The following is a 20,378-nucleotide window of genomic DNA, read 5'->3' as shown; positions in this document are numbered from 1 at the left end:
CTGTGATTCAGTTCTTGCTTGTTGGATCTAATATGCTAAACGTAGCCAGACAGTTATTGCATGTTAAGTAAATATTCACCAGGAGTGAAGTGCTTATTTGGGATTAACTGTGATGGAGGAAATGGAGATCCGCACATGCCGTGTGTGCGAGCATGCGGTGTATTTGTTTAATGCAGGTTTTATTGCATCGGAATGAAATTTCGGTTTAGTTACCTTCCTTCCTAGAGAGGCGGTTGACATAAGCATCGCTCGGTTAAACGCCAATCTTCCCCACCGGGCCAGGATAAGGCTGGGGGTTCGTGCAGGGGGTGGGGGTTGGGGGGTCTTCTACTGACTCCCCACTAAGCAAACCTACCAAGGGTGCCCGGCTGCTCTGAACTCTTAACGTGAGGTTGGGAGGGAAGGAAAATCATTGTCTCTGTCCCCAGGTTCCTTTTTGCTCTGCCTGGGGGGGGGCCCTTTCCCACGCACCCCACGTCTACCATTCCAGGCAAGAGGTCCCCCCAAGAACCCGATTGCTTCAGTCCCTCCAGCCACCCACCATTTCTAATCTGTGGCCAAGGCAACCAGTCTCTGGTTGTGCTTGTTGTAACTTACCTCAGGCCCCAGGGAAGTCATGGGGGGCTGGGGGGTATCGATCTGCACTTCATGAGAGAGAATGCTGCATCCCTCTCCTCTCCAGCTCTCTCTCCTGTTAACGCGAGACCTGACTTCCAACCACCCCGGGGCTGGGTCCCTGCCTCCCCCAGCAGCTTCCCGCGCTCAGCCCTTGATTAAGTGGGAGTCCAGTGCCCGCCACTGTCCTAATGAACTCATCTGCCTCCCAGCCCTTCGCCCGCTGCCACCGGACTCCACTCCTCCCGCTGTGCTCCGGGCTCCTGTTCTGGGCTCTCACTATCTCACCGGATTATCTCTTCTCTTTTGAAAACTCACTGCAGGAAGCAAACCACAATTGAATCAGTTTGGCAAATAGGCCCTCGCTCCCTCTTTCGGGGAGAGTTGCAGTGTTGGCTCGTCACATGGGAAAGAACACTCAATTGGGCAGAACCTCTCTGTTGGGCATTCGGTTTATTTCACAAATAGTGGGCAGCCACCCAGGGGTAGGCACTGCACTAGGCACTGGGTACCACACGCTTGTTCAGAGAATTGGGCATTTTGGAGGCACACAGGGCTTTAGAGATGATCTCATCCAACCTCTCACTCCACAGATGAGAGACTAAAGCCCAGAGAGGGAAAGCTGTTTTCTCAAGGTCACACAGCTCAGATGGGTGAGCAAGCTGCATCTTGGTTGGTTTAGCACTGTTGAAAGGCTGTGAGGAGTCATTCATTGTGACAGTGAGCAGCAGGGGCCGGGATGCCAGCTCTTGCCTGGCTTCTCACCGGAAGGTGTGCTTTCTTCTCAGGATCGTCTGTGAGATGGGCCATGCCCTCGTGGGGACCACGTCTGGGCCCGTGCGCCTGTGCATTGGCGAGTGCAAACCAGAGTTCATGACCAAGTCCCATCAACAGTACACCTTTGTGGTGAGTGTGGGGTTTAGTGCAGGGCTGCAGGCTCCCAGCAAGGGCACACTTCCTTCTGGACTCCTCCACACACCTCCTCCCAAGCCAGGCACCACCGCCAAGAGACCAGAAAAGGGAACTTCGGGCCTCACTTTGCAAGCCTGTCTTTCCGAGTGGGATGGGGGTGTGACTAAGGATTCTGTGAAGACTGGAGCCCACCAGAGCCAAAGGTCAGAGTTCTAAACGTGGCAAAATCAGGCCTTTCTTAGAATTCAGATCTTAGAAAGCACCTCCCAGGCTAGGGAGGGGTGGCCCTTTTCCCTGCCAAGGTAGTATCTTCACGCCTAATTCGGCCTAATGAGGCCAGAGCGCCTGGAGGACCCAATTAAAAAGGTCTAGATTCACCTCAAGCTTTGTTTTCTGCCAAGGATATTGTAAGTAGGAATTTAGTGGGGGCCCTTGAAATCCTGCAGGACCGTGTCTTTGTGCCGCAGGAGTGGGGTGTACAAGCGAGTTGCTCTGTGTGTTGGTGTGGTTACACGCAAGTAAGCACACAATCACACCTGAAACCATCTCTCTGTGCTCAGGCAACAGGTAGCAAAACCACAAAGGCCTCCTTTAAGGTGCCTACTGAATCAATAATTTGCCTCCGGGCCCTTAAGTCCCTATTCTGACACTTACCTACCTGGCTTCATTAAGAAGTATTAGCACCAGCAGGTGGGGGCAAACTAGCCTTGCTGAGAGTTTTGAAAAATCCCTAAACCACAAGATGCTGTTCTCTGCAGCATTTTTACTGCTTGTTGTCGGTTCTCCCGTCTCTGCCTTCCTGTCCCGGCATCTGCACCTTTTTCTTGTATTCTTGTCTCTCGGGCTGGAGAGAACCTCGGCCTATCTGCCTCCAGCCTACCCCATCCTCTACGCAGACAGACGGGGTCTTCTGGGAGAGGCAAGTGCAGAAACACCGGATGCAGGGAGAACTGCGGAATGCCCGAGCAGGGAGGAGCTATAGAGACGCTTTAGCTCACCCTCCTCTCCACAGGGGAGCAAATGAAAGCCCAGGGCGATCCAGAGCCTTGCTTCAGGGCTCATTGCTACTGAGTGGCTAATGGGGACTAGTTCATGCCTGTGTAGTTGCTCAGTTAAATACACTTTCCACTCTGCCCCGCTGCCCTCTGTAGAGGCAGAAGCAAATCCTTCTTGACTCAGGTCGGCTGCCTGATGACATTTCTTCTAAGCTCCAGGCTTAATTTTACAACTTAATGAGCTTACTGAAAAGCCCCAGCCAGCGATGGGCCATCCATCCTCCTGGTGCAGGACAGGGAAGCCATGTCTAACATTCCCTTACAGCCCTCTGCACCAGGGACACTGCCGTGTCCTTCACATGCTTAGGGAGGCATGGACAGATGTGCGTGGCCCTTAATGGAGGACTTTAGCCTCAGAGTGGCCCGATCCAGGCAGGGATGCTTTATCCAGCCCTATCGATTTTGTGCCAAAAAAAAATCAGTACAGGTTCTAGATAGAGAAGCATTTTCAAATTGTTCTCAATTTGTAAACTAATTGATAGATTAGTCAGTGTCACCTCTGCCTTCCCATCAATGTTATGGGCATGAGACTCCCTGGGGAGTTAATTAATTCCAAAGCATGACCTTTCTGTCTTCCCTGGACATGCCCGGAGCCTCTTAGAAAGGGTCTCAGCTCCGGGGGTGGGGGGGGGGGGCGGAGAGAGTGTGTGGGATTCAAAAGGGCAGGAAAAGTACCTCCACTCAGAGCATGGACATGGTTCCTCCTTCTGTCCTTAAGTCTAGCCTGTGTCTGTCCCTTTGCACAAAACCTGAGCTGTGATCACTTCTCTGCTTCCTCCCAAAGAACCCTTCCGTGCTGTCCCTCAACCCCGTCCGCGGCCCAGAGTCCGGAGGCACCATGGTGACCATCACGGGCCGTTATCTTGGAGCTGGGAGCAGCGTGGCTGTGTACCTGGGCAACCAGACCTGCGAGTTCTATGGGTGAGATGCGCTCGAAGGAGCACTGGGAGACTGTCCTTGTGTGGCCTGTGCATGCTCACACATGTGTGCACATGTTCCTGTGCATGTCCACACACATATACACATTTGTGTGCAGGTTCACACATATGGACACACGTTCCTGTGCATGTTCACACATATATATACATTCATGTGCAGGTTCACACATATGCACACACGGGCCTGTGCATGTTCACACATATATACGCATTCGTGTGCAGGTCCACACATATGCACACACGTTCCTGTGCATGTTCACACATATATATACATTCATGTGCAGGTTCACACATATGCACACATGGGCCTGTGCATGTTCACACATATATACACATTTGTGTGCAGGTTCACACATATGCACAAACGTTCCTGTGCATGTTCACACATATATACGCATTCATGTGCAGGTTCACACATATGCACACACGTTCCTGTGCATGTTCACACATATATACGCATTCATGTGCAGGTTCACACATATGCACACACGTTCCTGTGCATGTTCACACATATATACACATTCGTATGCAGGTTCACACATATGGACACACGTTCCTGTGCAGGTTCACACATAATGCACACATGTTCCTGTGCATGTTCACACAAAGGCCTGCCTACCTCCATCCTATGTGCTGCATCCTTGAACCAAACACCATTCTGGTCACATAGCACTAGTCCGTTTACACCTCATGAATCACAGGGCTGGGTACTTCTAAAAATAATGAGAAGTGAGAGCCCTGAGACTGCTGATGAGAAAGGCCACCCGGGAGCTGTCCCGTCACCATCAGGCCACACGTTCATTAGGTCCCCACTGTGGTTACTTGAGAAACATGGACATTGCATGGCTCGGCCCTCAGAAAGCCAGACTCATCCTCAGGACATCTCTTAGGCATAAAAAGTTGAACACCTACTATTTGTCAAATACATTGAATGGGGGTGAGAGAATTCTTAAAGAATCCATGGATGATAACCCAACTTGCCCAGTATTTGATAATCTCCTCCTTGGACCATAAACTCCCTAAGGGCAAGAACTGAGTGTTCACTTTTCTGCATGGTAGGTGCTCAATGAATATTTATTTATTTATGTATGCATTTATATGTTTTAAAATATTTTTATTGATTTCAGAGAGGAAGGAAGAAGGAGAGAGAGAGAAACATCAATGATGAGAGAGAATCATTGATCGGCTGCCTCCTGCATGCCCCACACTGGGGATCGAGCCTGCAACCTGGGCATGTGCCCTGACCAGGAATTGAACCGTGACCTCCTGGTTCATAGGTCGACACTCAACCACTGAGCCATGCCTGCTGGGCTCAATGAATATTTATTAACTGACTGACTAGACCAGGGGTCCTCAAACTACGGCCCGCGGGCCACATGCAAATACAAACTTTGTATTTGTTCCTGTTTTGTTTTTTTACTTCAAAATAAGATATGTGCAGTGTGCATAGGAATTTGTTCACTGTCCCTCCAACGGTCTGAAGGACAGTGAACTAGCCCCCTGTTTAAAAAGTTTGAGGACCCCTGGACTAGACTCTAAGCATCAGTTAAATAGTCATTTTCTAGAAAAATCCAGAAAAGAGAGTGAAGCTCGTGAAGCCCAGCCCCTGCCTCATTCTCTAATCCCCTTCTCCAGCCATGCCCTCCTAATCGAACCAGAGTTGGATGTCAGGGAAAGAGGGTACTGACAAGGGAGGTGTTCCATAGTATACAGTACACGGGACCAAGGACATGTCCTGGCCACACCCTCGGACTGAGGCAAGCCCCTTTTCCAGCAGAGGACACCCCGATTGCCCCCGCCTTTCTTCACAACCCTCCTGCTGTCTCCCCACCAGGCGGTCAATGAATGAGATCGTGTGTGTCTCACCCCCATCGTCCAATGGCCAGAGCTGTGTTCCTGTCTTCGTGAGTGTCGACCGAGCCCGTGTGAACAACAGCCTGAAGTTTGAGTACATAGGGGACCCCCAGGTGCAGAGCATCGAGCCGGAGTGGAGCATCGCCAGGTGAGGCACGGCGTGGAGGAATGCACCGCGTGGCATCAGCCTCTCAGCCCAAGTATGGCTTGTGAGAGGATCCAGGGGTGAGGTGGTAGCCATTTGAATTTTACCTAACCTAGCCTCTGCTTGTTCCCAGTGGCCACACACCCCTGACCATCACAGGCTCCAACCCTGGATGTCATTCAGGAGCCAAGGATCCGAGTCAAGTTTAATGGCAAAGAATCTGTCAATGTGAGTAACCACTGGTCTGCCTGGCCCTCGGCAAACATTGCGTGTATCAGTGTTTTGTAATGTGCTGAGGTCTGTGCTGGGCACTGGACGTAGGAGAAGAAAGGTAGCTCAAGACTGAGCCCAGAATCATGTCCCCAAACGCCTGAGCCTGACAATGATTTTTAAAATTATGGCACTAGAGGCCTGATGCATGTGCAAGAATGGGCCTTCCTTCCCCTGGCTGCCAGCACCGCCTTCACTCTAGCTGGAGCCACTTTTCTGCCTTCCCATGCTGCTCAGAGGCCCTGAGTGGCTGGGGCGGTGTGGAACGCCTGTGTTGTTGCCATGGTGACAATGCAAGCGTCCAGCCACGCCCCTGGCCGCTCAGTGTCTGTGTATGCAAATTAACCACCATCGTTGGTGGGTTAATTTGCATACTCACTCCTGATTGGCTGGTGGGTGTTGCAAAGGTACGGTCAATATGCATCTTTCCCTTTTATTAATGTAGATAGTCATTTCTTGTCAGAAGGTGATATAATGAGTGCATCGACCTAGTGCCTTCTGAGCTTAAGATGCAGCACAAAAGGGCTCTTGCTGTGTGACATGCTCACTCTGAGGTCCGATAAGCAGCAGTGTTGTGGGAGGGTGAAGGAATTCTGACTCCAGATTCAGGTACTTCTGGATCGGAAGCAGGGCACTGCCATTGATTAGCTGAACAACCATGATCAAGTCATCTAACCTCTCTAATCCTCCATCCCCCGTCACTTCATATGATGCTAAGACTTGCGTGCAGATTGGTCACCTGCAGCCATTGGCCCCCACGAGGTTGGCACTTGACAAATGGTAGTCACTGCATGCGAATAAACCCATGCTGGTTGCTAAGATGATCGGGTTGAACATTTTACTTTACTCCTCTGAGCAGAGCCATGTAATTCAATTTCTTTCATTATGGATTTTTTGTGATTTTAAAGAAGTTTTCTATCATAAGGGCAGAATGTCTGATATGTTATAAATATTTTAGTTTGTTCTAGTGGCTCTTCTTGGCCAATATTTTCTGAAACGTTATTGTATTTATAATTATAGTCCAGGAGATGCTGGCACTATGAATTATGGACATTATTTTTCAAATAAATGGCTATCATTACTGCTTTGACCTTCGGGGGATTGACGAGGCTGAGATGCTGATGGGGAGGATGGCTCTATGTCTACCTTCATCTCTGACACATTCCCGGAGTGCTTGAGGCTTCCTTAGGAAACAGAAATGCACTAATGACAGGATGCTAGAAGGCTGGACCTGGAGGCACTCAGGGGTCATCTGGGCCCACCCCCTCATTGTACAGCTGAGGAAACTGAGGCCAGAAAGGAATAATCACTTGCCCCCAACCATGCAGATGACTGGTGGCAGGACCAAACTAGATACCAAATATCTGGACTCTTTTTTTAAAATATATTTTTATTTATTTCAGACAGGAAAGGAGAGGGAGAGATAGAAACATCAATGATGAGAGAGAATCATTGATCAGCTACCTCTTGCACATCCCCCACTGGGGATGAAGCCGGCAACCTGGGCATGTGCCCTGACTGGGAATCGAACCCTGATCTTCTGGTTCATAGGTCGATGCTCAAGCACTGAACTCCTTCATAACTAGACCACATGAGATGCTCCTGAACTTGGCATTCCATCATGCAGGCGTGGGGACACCTTTTACAACCTTCTACACCCCATGATCACAGCTTTTGGGGCTAGAGGAGCACATGTCTCCTTATCCCGGGTGTAGAGTGTGACCCCTGGGTAAAGAATCCGGGCCCCAACTCCACTCCCAGACTGAGACCACTGCCCCATAGCTCACAGACCACCTCCATCTGCCCAACTCCGGGGCCTATGTGGAAAGGAGGAGCGTGAGGGGTAGGAATGGGAATGGCGAGTTCACACTCAGGAAAAATAAAACTCCCCCCAAATTAGGTGCATTTTTAAAATTTAGATTTTATCATTCAGGTATGACAAGGCCAACAGATCAGGAGATGACTGCCATTGGATAGTTTGTTAATACTCAGAGATCCTGCCCTGGCCAGTTTGGTTCAATGGATAGAGCGTCGGCCCGCAGACTGAAGGGTCCTGGGTTCGATTCAGTAAAGGACATGTATCTTGGCTGCAGGCCCAATCCCCAGGGTTGGTCATGGTGCATGCAGGAGGCAACCAATGGATGTGTCTCCCTCACATCGATGTTTCTCTCTCTCTGTCTCTCCCCTTCCCTTCCACTCTCTCTAAAAATCAATGGAAAAATATCCTCAGGTGAGGATTAACAAACAACAACAAAATACTCACAGATCCCAAGAAAAGGGGGGCATGCCATGGGGTGTAGGGGATGGGGAGAGGAAGCCGCAGAGTAAGTTAGGAAGCAGAAGGAGGAAAGACAACTATTTTGGTTTCCACAGGAAGGAACTAGCCAGGCAAGGCAGGCAGGTTTGGGGCCAGTTTGGATCATGATCATTTCAATGGGCTGTGGGGCAGAGGGGCCCTGGTTGTCTGGCACCCAGCCCTGGTAGAGTTAGGGAAGGTGGATAGTTGCCCACAGTGTGGAAGGAGGTGGTTGGGGTGTGGGCTGATGAGCTGTCTGCCTTAGAAAGCACGCTCTAGCAGGCGGCACGCTGTCGATGGTCCCTAGGGATTGGCGAGTCTGGGGAGGGGCAGTCCCTTCAGAGTCAGCAAGGCCCAGATGTGAAAGCATCAGACACAGACAGTACGAGGCACGGTTCACATGGCACAGGGGGAATTTGGGAGAGTGAGGATGTGCCTGATGAGGTCGGCCTCCAAGGCTGACGCTCGGTCCCGGGGAAGCCACTGAAGAGAATCCTGGGCTGGGGCCCTCAGCTTCTGTAGTGACCTGCCTGGGGCCTGCAGGCGGGCAGATGGAGAGGGAGGGCCAGCTCCACAGGGGGAAGCCCGTGAACTCTGCCCTGGGCCTTCCCCTCAGGGTGGTGGGAGAGAAGCGCTGGGCCCCTTAGCCCAGCCTGGGCCCCATGGCAGCCTCAGCCGACTGGGGCCTCTCCTTGCCTTTGGGCCATGAAGCTGCCCCTAGTGAAAAGTGAGAAGGGCCAAAGCCAAGGCCGCAAAACCCCAAGGAATGTCTGGCAAACAAAATGCCGATGCAGCACCGGGCAGGAAGCAAACAGAGGCCGCTTGTTTGGGAGTGATCTGCGTGTTCGCGGAGGAGCCCAGTCTGGGGAACTGGAAAGAGCGGGGAAGAAGGTGGGGTGGGGAGGGAAGAGAGGCACCCTGGCTGCGTGTCTGCCCACAAAGCCCGGGGTTTCAGTCTCCCTGGCTCGACTCTACCCTTAGACTGCACCCCCATTTTCCTCGCGCCAGAGTGTCCCCAGCTGGAACATGAAAAGGACATTGGGCTTCTAAGGGCTGCTGAAGTGTGAGCTGAAAAGGGTGGGGATGGGGACTGACCTCCAAGATGGCAGGAAGCCCTCGGTGAGCTGTTGATTGAAACACAAATGGCCTCTGGGAGCAGAGGGTTAACGCTTGGCCTGGGAGCTCTGACCTCATCTCTGTGCCAGTGGCAGCCTTTTTGCAGTTTCACACACGGCCTTGTTTTCTGAGCATGAAGTCCATGTATGCGTATGTTGGCCAGACACACATGTGCGGACCTGCCAGGACAGTGTGTACTTGAGCAGGCCGAGTTCTCACAGATGCCCTTGGCTGTTGCTGGGACACCGTGGCTCCCAAGACCGAAACTGGCCGGGAGCTAGGAGTCCAGGTTTCTTCCAAAGCCCCACGTGGGTCCCGTAGTGGTTTCTTCATTCCAGCTGCGGCCTCGGGCAGCCCCAGTTCTAAGCCAGAGGAGAGCATGACACACCTCATGCTAAGGAGGGGTCACCCCAGCTAGGATTTTTATTTGGGAGACCAGCATCCACCAATAAAGAAAGGACATTCCAAACTCAGTGTCCATACAAGGATACATTCCCTCTAAGTTAGGGGACTTGGTTGGAAAGGAGAGAGATTCTACGTAGAACATTTAAAGAGTTGAAGACTCCTTATCATGAATCAATGTAGTCAATAAACATTAACTGAACACCTACTATGTGCCAGCAAAGTGCTTATCTCACACTATGTCCGGCTCCACCCCCAGCTCCCCTCCATACTCACACTCACACCCAGCACTGCATCCCACGTTTTCCTCAAACCTTCTATGCTCTCATCCTGGGCTTTTGCTGGGATTTGTTCCCCTCTTCCTCCCTCTCCTTGTCTAGGTAAGTCCCACTCATTCTTCAGATTAAATTTCATTTATTTCTTCCCTGGGGAAGCTTCCATGAGCCGTGTGCACTCACACACATGCCCATGGCCACACACTGACAGTTCCCTGTACCTGGTACCACCCCACCAGGACCTTCCTCATATCCATTCGTCCCCCTCCTGTGTTCTCAGTCCTCTGCCAGGACTGTATCATGCTTGAATCATTCGTCTCCCCCTGTAGACTGTGACTATTCACCAGGTAGCCCCAACTCCTAGCACAGCACCTGCCACAAAGGAGGCACTCAAGCGATGTTGGTGAATGAATGAATGAATGAATAAGGTTAAAATGCAACCGCCCAAAAATTAGTCTCACAGCCCTTTTCTTCAAGGGGTTCACTATCTAATGAAGACAAGCAGTAGCCTAATAGTAATGGCCAAAGCAAGCAGAGGGTGGGAGGGGCCCCGCAGACCCCCGGTCGCTCGCTAGGCGCTTGAATGCTGCTCTCTGGGCCTTGTAGGTGTGTAAAGTTGTGAACAACACCACCCTCACCTGCCTGGCACCCTCTCTGACCACGGACTACCGGCCCGGCCTGGACACTGTGGAACGGCCAGACGAGTTTGGCTTTGTCTTTAACAATGTCCAGTCCTTGCTCATTTACAATGACACCAAGTTCATCTACTACCCCAACCCAACCTTCGAACTACTCAGCCCCACTGGAGTCTTGAATCAGAAGCCAGGATCCCCCATCATTCTGAAGGTAGGAACGTGGGGAGGGCGGGGATGGTAGAGAACATCCTCTCTCTTTGCCTTTTATGTTCTCTTTTCTACACAGGACGGACTCGCAAAGCTGTCCTCTCCCTGTAAAGGGAGCTTATTTGTAGATATGGACCCATCGGGAGATGTACAGGGTGGGGCAATGTAGCTTTACAGTTGTGAGTATGCGGAACACAGAATTTATTCTTGTGTTATTATTATTCTACTAGAGGCCCGGTGCACAAAATTCGTGCACTGGGGAGGGAGCAGTGGGCCTCAGCTGGGCCTGCACCCTCTCGCAGTCCAGGACCCCTCAGGGGATGTCTGCCTGCCGGCTTCTCGCACTCCAGGATTGCTTGCTCCTTACCAGCAGGCTCTTTACCACTCGGCTTCTGGCTGAGCAGTGCTCCCCCTGTGGGAGCGCACTGACCACCAGGGGGCAGCTCCTACATTGAGCGTCTGCCCCCTAGTGGTCAGTGCGCATCATAGCGACTGGTCGTTCTGGTTGTTCCGCCATAATGGTCGCTTAGGCTTTTATTATATAGATTCTTTTCCATACGAACAACTGTCAGCCTACCTTTGCCCCACTCTGTATCTTGCACCTGAGATTCCTGAGAAACACTATGGAGTATTGCTGCTTGTTCTCATGAGCCTTGGGACCCAAAAGGGCTGCCGTGAACTTGAAAGTCACCATTGCCTTTCTTGACCGCTGTTGTGGCCACTGTAATCTGTCCACGTATTTCAGGAAGTCACGTCCCTGGGACAAGTGTTTTGTTAGTCCACCACTTCCATTGATACCCGAGTTGTCCTCCCCAAATTTTCACTTGTTTAGTGTTCTGTCTCCCTTTCCTCTCTCTGACTGTCTTCCTCCTTCTTTCTCTCCTCTGTCCGCTTTCTCTCTTTCTCTCTAAATTGTGGCTGTTTGAAGTCCTCTCAAAACTTACCATGGAGCCACCCACTGGTTTTTGCACTGCTGCCCTTCCCTCCTTAATCTATCCCCTTCACCTTTTTTTGAAAAAGGCAATTAACTTCTGAGCGCATGTGTCAATTATTCCTATTAAGATGACTGTTATCTACAGGGCAAAAACCTCTGCCCTCCTGCCTCTGGGGGCGCCAAACTCAATTACACGGTGCTGATTGGAGAGACCCCGTGTGCCGTCACTGTGTCCGAGACACAGCTCCTCTGCGAGCCCCCCAACCTCACGGGGCAGCACAAGGTCATGGTGAGTGTTCCCTGTTCTTCATATGATGTCCTCCCCTCTTCACCGTACATATGTGATCTGCCCTAACAAAGGCTCTCTCTTCCTTCTAGTCCATATCCCTCTCCACATCCTGCCTTAAAATGGGAAATGGATAGCAGTTGAGAACACAAGAACGGGGGGGAGGGGGACTAGAGAATCAGCAGGATGTTGTTTTGAATACAGACTGCACTGTGTGGTTGTGGTCTCTCGTGTCCTTTCTGAAATGATGGGGATCCGATGGCATGCCCGGGCTCTACAGCGTCTGTGTGTGTGCCATGCGCAGGTTCACGTGGGCGGAATGGTGTTCTCTCCGGGCTCGGTGAGTGTCGTCTCAGACAGCCTGCTGACCCTGCCAGCCATCGTCAGCATCGCGGCGGGCGGCAGCCTCCTCCTCATCATCGTCATCATCGTCCTCATCGCCTACAAGCGGAAGTCTCGAGAAAACGACCTCACGCTGAAGAGGCTCCAGATGCAGATGGACAACCTGGAGTCCCGTGTGGCCCTGGAGTGTAAGGAAGGTGCGTGGAGGCACTCTGTCTTTAGCGAACTGACTACCTCCCTCCTTACCAACAGCGCTCATCTTTACTTCCATCCTCCCCACCCCAGCCATTGTGCTCCACTTTGACCTCCGTTTCCTGTGCCCTCGGGACCAGAGAAGTCCTGGTAATGCCCACAGTGAGGCCCAGGCCTGATCGCATTGTTCTGTCCCCTGCCCTGATGCGTGCCTCAGTCTGGCTGCCTTCATCTCCCTCTCAGGGCCCCAGTCCCCCTCCATCAGAATCATGGCCTCCCGATCCCCCACGTGGGAGTGCCTGGCCCCTTTTGCAGAGGCCCTGGGCACGTGGAAGGGGCAGCAGCAGGGGCAGCAGCAGGAACAGCAGGAGCACCTCACCTGCCTCCCACTCCAGGGTTTGTTTTTCTTCCGTGCAGCAGGCTGAGCGCTCTGAAGCTGCGCTTGTGGTGTCCTTGGCCATGGACGTGTGTGGGAGTGGAGAGTGTGTGTTTTTCCATCTCCGGTCTCCCACGCAACCACAGCCGTGAGGCAATGAGTGTACCTGCCGTCCCCGGGGGCTGAGGACCCAGTGAGCTCTCTGGGTAAACATTTCCATTAGGAATCAAAACATTTCTTCTTTTGCTGCAAACGTCAGGATCAGAAACAAGCCCTCTGCTGGATGAGAGGGAAGAGCTGGGCTGAGCAAAGGTGGTCAGGGGCTCCTCCCGGTGCCAGGGCTGGGGAGGAGGGGAGAGGAGGGTACCAGCAGACAGGCCTGCCGCCAAGGGGGTGCTCCCCTTTCGGTTGAGGGCCAAATGGCCAGGGTGCCCCAAGGCTGGGTTTGGTTTTGTTCTCAGTTTCTCATGTATATGAGTGTGTGTGTGTGAAAATACACATAACACAAATGTTACCATTTTAACCCTCACTGTCTCTATACCCCAGGGCTCTCCCCTCCTCCCGTTCCGTGGCATCAAGTACATTCACGTTGTATAGCCATCACCACCATCCATCTCCAGAACTTTCTCAATCCCAACTAAAACACTGTATTCACTAAGCAATAACCCCTTCTGCTCAGCCCTTGGCAACTGCCATTCTACTTTCTGTCCCATGAGATTGACAACTCTAGGGTCCTCACATAAATGGAATCATATGGTACTTGTCCTTTGGTCCCTGGCTTATTTCACTTAGCCTAATGTCTTCACGATTCATCCATGTTGTAGCACGTGTCAAACTATCATTCCACTTTAAGGCTGAATAATATTCCACTGACTGTATAGACCACATTTTGCTTCTCCATTCATCTTGCACATTTGGGTTATTTCCACCCCGATACTGTGAATAATGCTGCTGTGAACATGAGTGTACAAGTATCTGTTCAAACTCCTGCTTTCAGTTCTTTGGGGTAGATACCTAGGAGCAGAATTGCTGGGTCACATGGTAATTCTATGTTTAATTTTTTAAGGAACTACCGAATTGTTTTTGAAAGTGACAGCACCTATTTGCATTCCTCCCTACAATATGTGACGGTTCCAATATTTCCACATCCTTGCCAACATTTGTGATTTTCCATTTTTTTGTAATAGCCACACTATCTCATGGTGGTTTTGATTTTTACTGTCCCCCAAGCTTCTGCATCTTGATTTATTCTCTTGCTTGAAAAGGAGGGGTCAAAGCTTCCTGTTTTGGTCTTTGCTTGGCCACTCACCTGCTTTCAGCACCTGTAGCATGGCATTCTTCCTTTTTCTTGTCATACGTACAAAGAAAATTAAAAATTCTAGATAAACACCAAAAAGGAAATAACAGAAATCACCCATATTCCCACCACCTAAGAAAGGCAGCCTGGAGAGACCTCATCCCCTCTGGAGATGTACCCCTATAACCTTCCCTTGTCTGTACCCCAGACCCCCCTCCTTCTTCACAAACTTCTTCTCCCACCTTCCCCTTTCTGCTGGGGTTCCCGTCCTGAGCCTCCCTGTCTCTGCTGCCCTTTTGTAGCTTTTGCTGAACTCCAGACAGACATCATTGAGCTGACCAGCGACCTGGACCGCTCAGGAATCCCCTACCTGGACTATCGTACCTATGCCATGCGCGTCCTGTTCCCCGGCATCGAGGACCATCCTGTCCTGCGGGAGCTGGAGGTAACACCGCCTCCCTGGCCCAGCCACACAGTAGGGACGCAGCGCCTGGGTGTCCTAGGACAGGCCGATGGGGCCCGGCAGCTCAGAGAAAAGTGAGGAGGGGAAACAGCTGGTGACAGCATCACCCCAACAGGCACAGTTCCAATCGGGAAGATCACGGCTCTGGGGGGCACCCAGGCTCTGGGGTGACTCCAGGGCGAGGCTCATTGTTTGTCATTTTTAAGTGAATACCTGAATTCCTTAACTACAATTCTGCCTCATTTTCCAACGGATCTAAGGTGGCTTAGGGAAAGATGTAGGATTCTGTGAAGTTTGTTGGTTGGTTTGTCTTATTGAAGATGATAAATCAGGACAGAGATGAAGGGGAGACTAGTAAATGGAGTGGGTTTTGTGGGGTGTCTCCTATCATATCCTTGGGAGAATCAGGTGGATGGCATCTGCACCCAGGGCCCCGCTTGGAGCCCAACCCTCCCAACCCAGGAGAAGGTCAGAGCAGACTGTGGCCTTCAGAGCCGGCCATGCCTACATCCTCTTGGGTGGGGGGCAGACCCTCAGGGAGAGCCGGGCCAGGAGGCCAGGAGCTGTCCGCTGAGGGTGTCCCCGCCCCGCCCACCCCAGGTGCAGGGCAACGGGCAGCAGCATGTGGAGAAGGCGCTGAAGCTCTTCGCCCAGCTCATCAACAACAAGGTCTTCCTGCTGACCTTCATCCGCACCCTGGAGCTGCAGCGCAGCTTCTCCATGCGCGACCGCGGCAACGTGGCCTCGCTCATCATGACCGGCCTGCAGGGCCGCCTGGAGTACGCCACCGACGTGCTCAAGCAGCTGCTCTCCGACCTCATCGACAAGAACCTGGAGAACAAGAACCACCCCAAGCTGCTGCTCCGGAGGTGAGCTGAGGCCAGGCCCGGAGGGCGGCGGGTATGACCAGGGACACCGCCCGTGAGAGCAGGTCCCATAGATGGTACCAGAGGGTTCCTCCCGGAAAGGCCTGTGTGTGCACATCACACAGAACAGAATCCATCTCCCGGGCACTGGGGGTGTCTGCAGCTGCTAAACCCGATGGAGAAGCACAGGCCTTGGCTCGGATCTGGGCTTGAACTCCAGCTCCACCACCGACTGGCTGTGTACACGTGGGCTGGTGACATGGCCTCTGCCGTTTAGTTTCCTCGGGATAAAACAACACTGAGAGCACCTGTTTCACCATCTCTGTCCCTCCCTGCCTGTCCAGAGCTGTGCTGTCCAACATGGTAGCCACCTGTGACCATCCATTACAACGAAACAAAACGTGTCATTCAGCCCCTCCATCACACTAGCCACCTTCCACCAGTGTCGCCACATCCCGGCCAAAGGAGAGCATTTGCATCCAGCAGAAGGCCCCAGTGGACAGCAGCAGGCTAGCGACTTGGTGTGGCCCGTGCCTCCCGGCCCCAGCGTCTTGGACCTGAATCACCAGCATCCACCACATGCCCCCTGCCCCGTTGCCATTCTCCTGGCAGAGGAGAGGGCTGGAGACCTTGGGGCCCATCCCTAGAGCTCACCCTCTGGAGCTCTGGGAAGCAGAGCACAGCTTTGGAAGGCACCACGCCTATGGCGCCGCCTTCCCTTTAGCCTCCTCCGAGCAAGGGCGCAGGCTTCCAGGCCCCACGTGGGGTGAGAAGGGAGAAAGAATGGCTTTGTTATATGACGACTGAGCCTCTATCCTGCCAATCTGAGCATTAGCAACTCTCATTAAGAACCGTTGTATTTAAATTAGAGCTAATCTCAGGCACAATGCAGGAGAGGGTGCTGGGAGGGGCCCGGGAGAGAGCTGCAATTTCTCCCGCATCGGCACTCTCTCCCAGGCCCTGGTCGCTGAGCAGCCTGGCAAAGCCTGGGATTTACTGCAACCGGAGGGTATAATTTGCACCACGTGCGGGGAGTTAAAATGCCCCTCCACGTCCCCATCACTGAGGACCTGTCACAGCTGCTTTGTTCCTTCCCAAGTCCCCAGACCTGCAGCCCAGGATGGGGGCGGGGACGGGTGGTGCTTGCAGAAGCAGGTCCCCCCTCAGTGAAACACGCACACTGCTCTCTACCGAAGGGGCTGGGATCCAAGATCCCCCCTGACCCCAGTGACCCCACCTGGCAGGATACCAGGTGGTATTCTTAGCACTTTACATCTGTTAACTCATTCAACCCTGACAGCGATCCTATGGGATAGATCCGTGGTCGACAAACTGCGGCTCGCGAGCCACATGCGGCTCTTTGGCCCCTTGAGTGTGGCTCTTCCTAAGCCTGAGGAGTACCCTAATTAAGTTAATAACAGTGTACCTACCTATATAGTTTAAGTTTAAAAAATTTGGCTCTCAAAAGAAATTTCAATCATCGTACTGTTGATATTTGGCTCTGTTGACTAATGAGTTTGCCGACCACTGGGATAGATGATGATGATTTAGAGATGGGGAAACCGAACTCAGAGAGGTGAGCTCACTGGCCCAAGGTCGCACGGCCAGTACATGGCAGAGGCAGGATTTGAACCCAGGCAGTCTGACTCTGACTGTTGGAGGGCAGGTACCAGGTACCTTCTGGACGTGTGAACTGGAGTACAGTATTCCGGCATGCAAGCAATCCCAGAGGGACAGGAGGGAGGAGGGAGAACTGGTTCTTTGTAGCCCTGGGGGGTGGGGGACTGGGCACCTTTATCTGCAGGCGGCAGCACCACTCCTTCATCACCGGGAATTGAGGCCCGGAAAGAAGAAATTTCTGTGTGGCCCAAGGTCCCACTGTGGTTACTGGCTGAGTTTGCTAGGACCCAGGTGTCCTGGCTCTCAGCCCTGTGTCCTTCCGTGCCCCCAGCAAACCAGGCCCTGCCCTGAGACCCCTCCTAAAGGTCTGCCCCTGTCCCTCCTCCTTCCCCAGGACAGAGTCAGTGGCTGAGAAGATGCTGACCAACTGGTTTGCCTTCCTCCTGCACAAGTTCCTGAAGGTGAGTGGGAGTGAGACAAGAGCCACAGTTGAGAGCGAGATGGGGGGCCGCTCCTCTGGGCCTGCCCCCGGGGCTGCATGGGGACCGCTCAGGAGCAGGGCCCCACCTGGCCGGGTGGTCGGGAGAGGAGGGAGGAGGCTGGTGCTGCCACACGCCCGCCCCGCCTGTGCCCGCAGGAGTGCGCGGCCGAGCCGCTCTTCATGCTCTACTGCGCCATCAAGCAGCAGATGGAGAAGGGCCCCATCGACGCCATCACGGGCGAGGCCCGCTACTCCCTGAGCGAGGACAAGCTCATCCGCCAGCAGATCGAGTACAAGACCCTGGTGAGGAGGCCTGGAGCTCGGGGGACAGCACCAACCTCCTGCCCTGATCTCTACCTCACCCTCTGGCCACACAGTCAGTCTGAGGGGGTCGATAAAGAGGCCAGGAGACTGACCGGCCTAGGAGCAAGTCCACGTGCACCAAGGGCAGGCAGACCGCCTGGGTGCCTTCTCGCCATCTCAGTTGGTGGGCCCAAAGTGCTCTTGGTGCCTCAGTTTACCCTAGACAACATAGGGTGGAGAAAACATATCACCCACCCTTAGGTATGAGGAAATTGGCATCATGGGAAAGAGCGTGAGTCTGTGGATTCCTGATAGAGAAGCTTCGGGGAAGGGGCCATCTCAGAAGCCAGGACGCCTGGGTCCAGGGTCACAGCAGCCCCCAGCCATCCAGGAGCTAGGAAGTCGAGTCCCGGTTCTCTGAGAAAGGACAGGCGGGCAGAATGGCTCAGGTTGTTGTTGGCAGATGGCAGGGCGGTGAACGAAAGTGAAGCACAGACAGAGAGGCACCCCACGTGCCCAGGAAGGGAGGGGGCCTTGGACAGAGTTACCTCGTCTCCTCCCTCAACTCCCTCCGGCTCCCCCTCTCTGGCCACCTGCAGATCCTGAACTGCGTCAACCCCGACAACGAGAACAGTCCGGAGATCCCAGTGAAGGTGTTGAACTGTGACACCATCACGCAGGTCAAGGAGAAGATCCTCGACGCCATCTACAAGAACGTGCCCTACTCCCAGCGGCCGAGGGCCGTGGACATGGACTTGGGTAGGAGGCCTGGCTTGGAGTGTGGGGCAGGCGGGGGCGGGGGGGGGGGTGGCTTCCAAGGAGGGCATTTGGGCTGTGGCGTGACTGGGTTCTGCCCAGTGAGGGGCAGCCTGAACTATTGCTCAGATGGGGCCACCTTTGGTGAGGCCCACACGTCTGCCCAGCTGTCTGGACCCCATGGAGGCCTAGATGCCTTAGGTGCTACCATTGCACCAGCTCGAGGGAGCTGGGGCTGCAGGTCCCTAGAGAAGGTAGGACTGGGTGATCCTGGCTGGCAGCCCCACCCCCTCACAGTGACCCCTCCACCCAGAGTGGCGTCAAGGCCGGATCGCCAGGGTCGTGCTGCAAGACGAGGACATTACCACCAAGATCGAGGGCGACTGGAAGCGGCTCAACACACTGATGCATTACCAGGTGAGGGGGCGCCTCTCGGTGTGGGAGGCGGCTTTGCTTCAGGACCTTTGTCCCAAATGTCCCCTCCCCTCCAAGGTTGGCTCCTCGGCCCTGAAAAGCCTAAAAGGGGTTTTCTGATCTTTCCTTTTCCCCTTCTCCCGGATCCTAGAGCAGTGACTCTCAGCCACGGCTGCCCATTAGAATTACTGGGGGAACTTATCAAACATGAGCACCAGGCCCACCTGAGAAACTGACTGACTGGCCTGGGGTGAGGCCAGGCATTGCTATCCTGGAGGCCCTGCCTCTGCAGGGAAATTGCATGTTGTAAAATCCGCCTCGAAGGTAACCACTGTAGGTGCCTAATGCAGTTTACGCTTCTCGCGCACAGCAAAGCAGGAAATTGGATAGACTTGTCTTCAGGTCTTCCGTTCTGCCACTTGCTCGCTAACGTCCTTGGGGAAATGATTGAAGCTCTCGTTCTCCTTATCTGTAAAATAGGGTTAATGGTGATCCCTGCCCCTTAAAGTCCTGTGGAATAGGTTAAATGCAGCAGGTAAAGTGTTAGCACACTGGCAGAACTCAACTGCCTGTTGAATGAACAATAATAAAAAAAATCCCCAAATCCCAGCCCTCGCCGGTTTGGTTCAGTGGATAGAGCGTTAGCTTATGGACTGAAGGGTCCAGGGTTCGATTCTAGTCAAGGGCATGTACCTCAGTTGCAGGCTGGATCCCAGGTCCTGGTCAGGGCGAGTGCGAGAGGCAACCAACTGATGTTTCTTTCACATCGATGTTTCTCTCTCTCTGTCCCTACTCCTCTCTTCCACTCTCTCTAAAAAAATCAATGGAAAAATATCCTCGGGTGAGGATTAACAACAATGACAAAAAAAACCACAATTTTAAAGAAAGAAAATATAATTTAAAAAAAATGCCAGCAAAAGAAGAAAAGATCCAGGAGGTATCCCCTCCTCCTTCCCCTCCCATGGTAACCACTCCGGGCTCGGGCCCTGTAAGAGTAAGCACAGGTAGGCAGGTGGGGATTCAGGAAAAATTATAAAATAGAAGCTGAAAATGAGAGACATCAAGGGAAATTAAACCAACCAGAGGAAGTGCCTGAGGCTGCAAGGCCCGCTGGGACTGCCTGACTAATAATATCCTCCTATGCCCGCGCCTCACACGGGAGGGTGCCAGGGGCTGGCAGGCTCGGCTCTGAGGCACCGAGTTGCCAATGACCAGGAGATCGGGGACCTTCACAGCCACAGGAGTTGACTGGGTGGCTCCAGGGGCCCTGGGGAACCCCTGAGCCACTCCTCTCCAAGCTGCACCCCCAATGGGCCTTCATCCCCGCC

General features: G+C 53.0%; 1 protein-coding gene across 1 annotated transcript in view; it reads left to right on the top strand.

Annotated features, from left to right (window-relative positions):
* LOC102426668 (plexin-A2-like) overlaps positions 1 to 20,378 on the top strand; it is a 185,383-nt gene that overhangs the window by 154,289 nt on the left and 10,716 nt on the right. The window contains 14 exon segments of the mRNA XM_023745503.1: positions 1,404 to 1,521; positions 3,367 to 3,503; positions 5,355 to 5,522; positions 5,653 to 5,686; positions 5,688 to 5,747; positions 10,485 to 10,724; positions 11,800 to 11,943; positions 12,245 to 12,479; positions 14,450 to 14,592; positions 15,211 to 15,479; positions 17,491 to 17,557; positions 17,734 to 17,880; positions 18,480 to 18,639; positions 18,950 to 19,053. Coding sequence (XP_023601271.1) covers positions 1,404 to 1,521; positions 3,367 to 3,503; positions 5,355 to 5,522; positions 5,653 to 5,686; positions 5,688 to 5,747; positions 10,485 to 10,724; positions 11,800 to 11,943; positions 12,245 to 12,479; positions 14,450 to 14,592; positions 15,211 to 15,479; positions 17,491 to 17,557; positions 17,734 to 17,880; positions 18,480 to 18,639; positions 18,950 to 19,053 — 2,026 coding nt within the window.

Source organism: Myotis lucifugus, unplaced genomic scaffold (genome assembly GCF_000147115.1).
Source record: "Myotis lucifugus unplaced genomic scaffold, Myoluc2.0 scaffold_553, whole genome shotgun sequence".
Lineage (NCBI taxonomy): Eukaryota > Metazoa > Chordata > Mammalia > Chiroptera > Vespertilionidae > Myotis > Myotis lucifugus.
The sequence above is the reverse complement of the archived record's forward strand: the minus strand, read 5'-3'. Positions and strand labels throughout refer to the sequence as shown.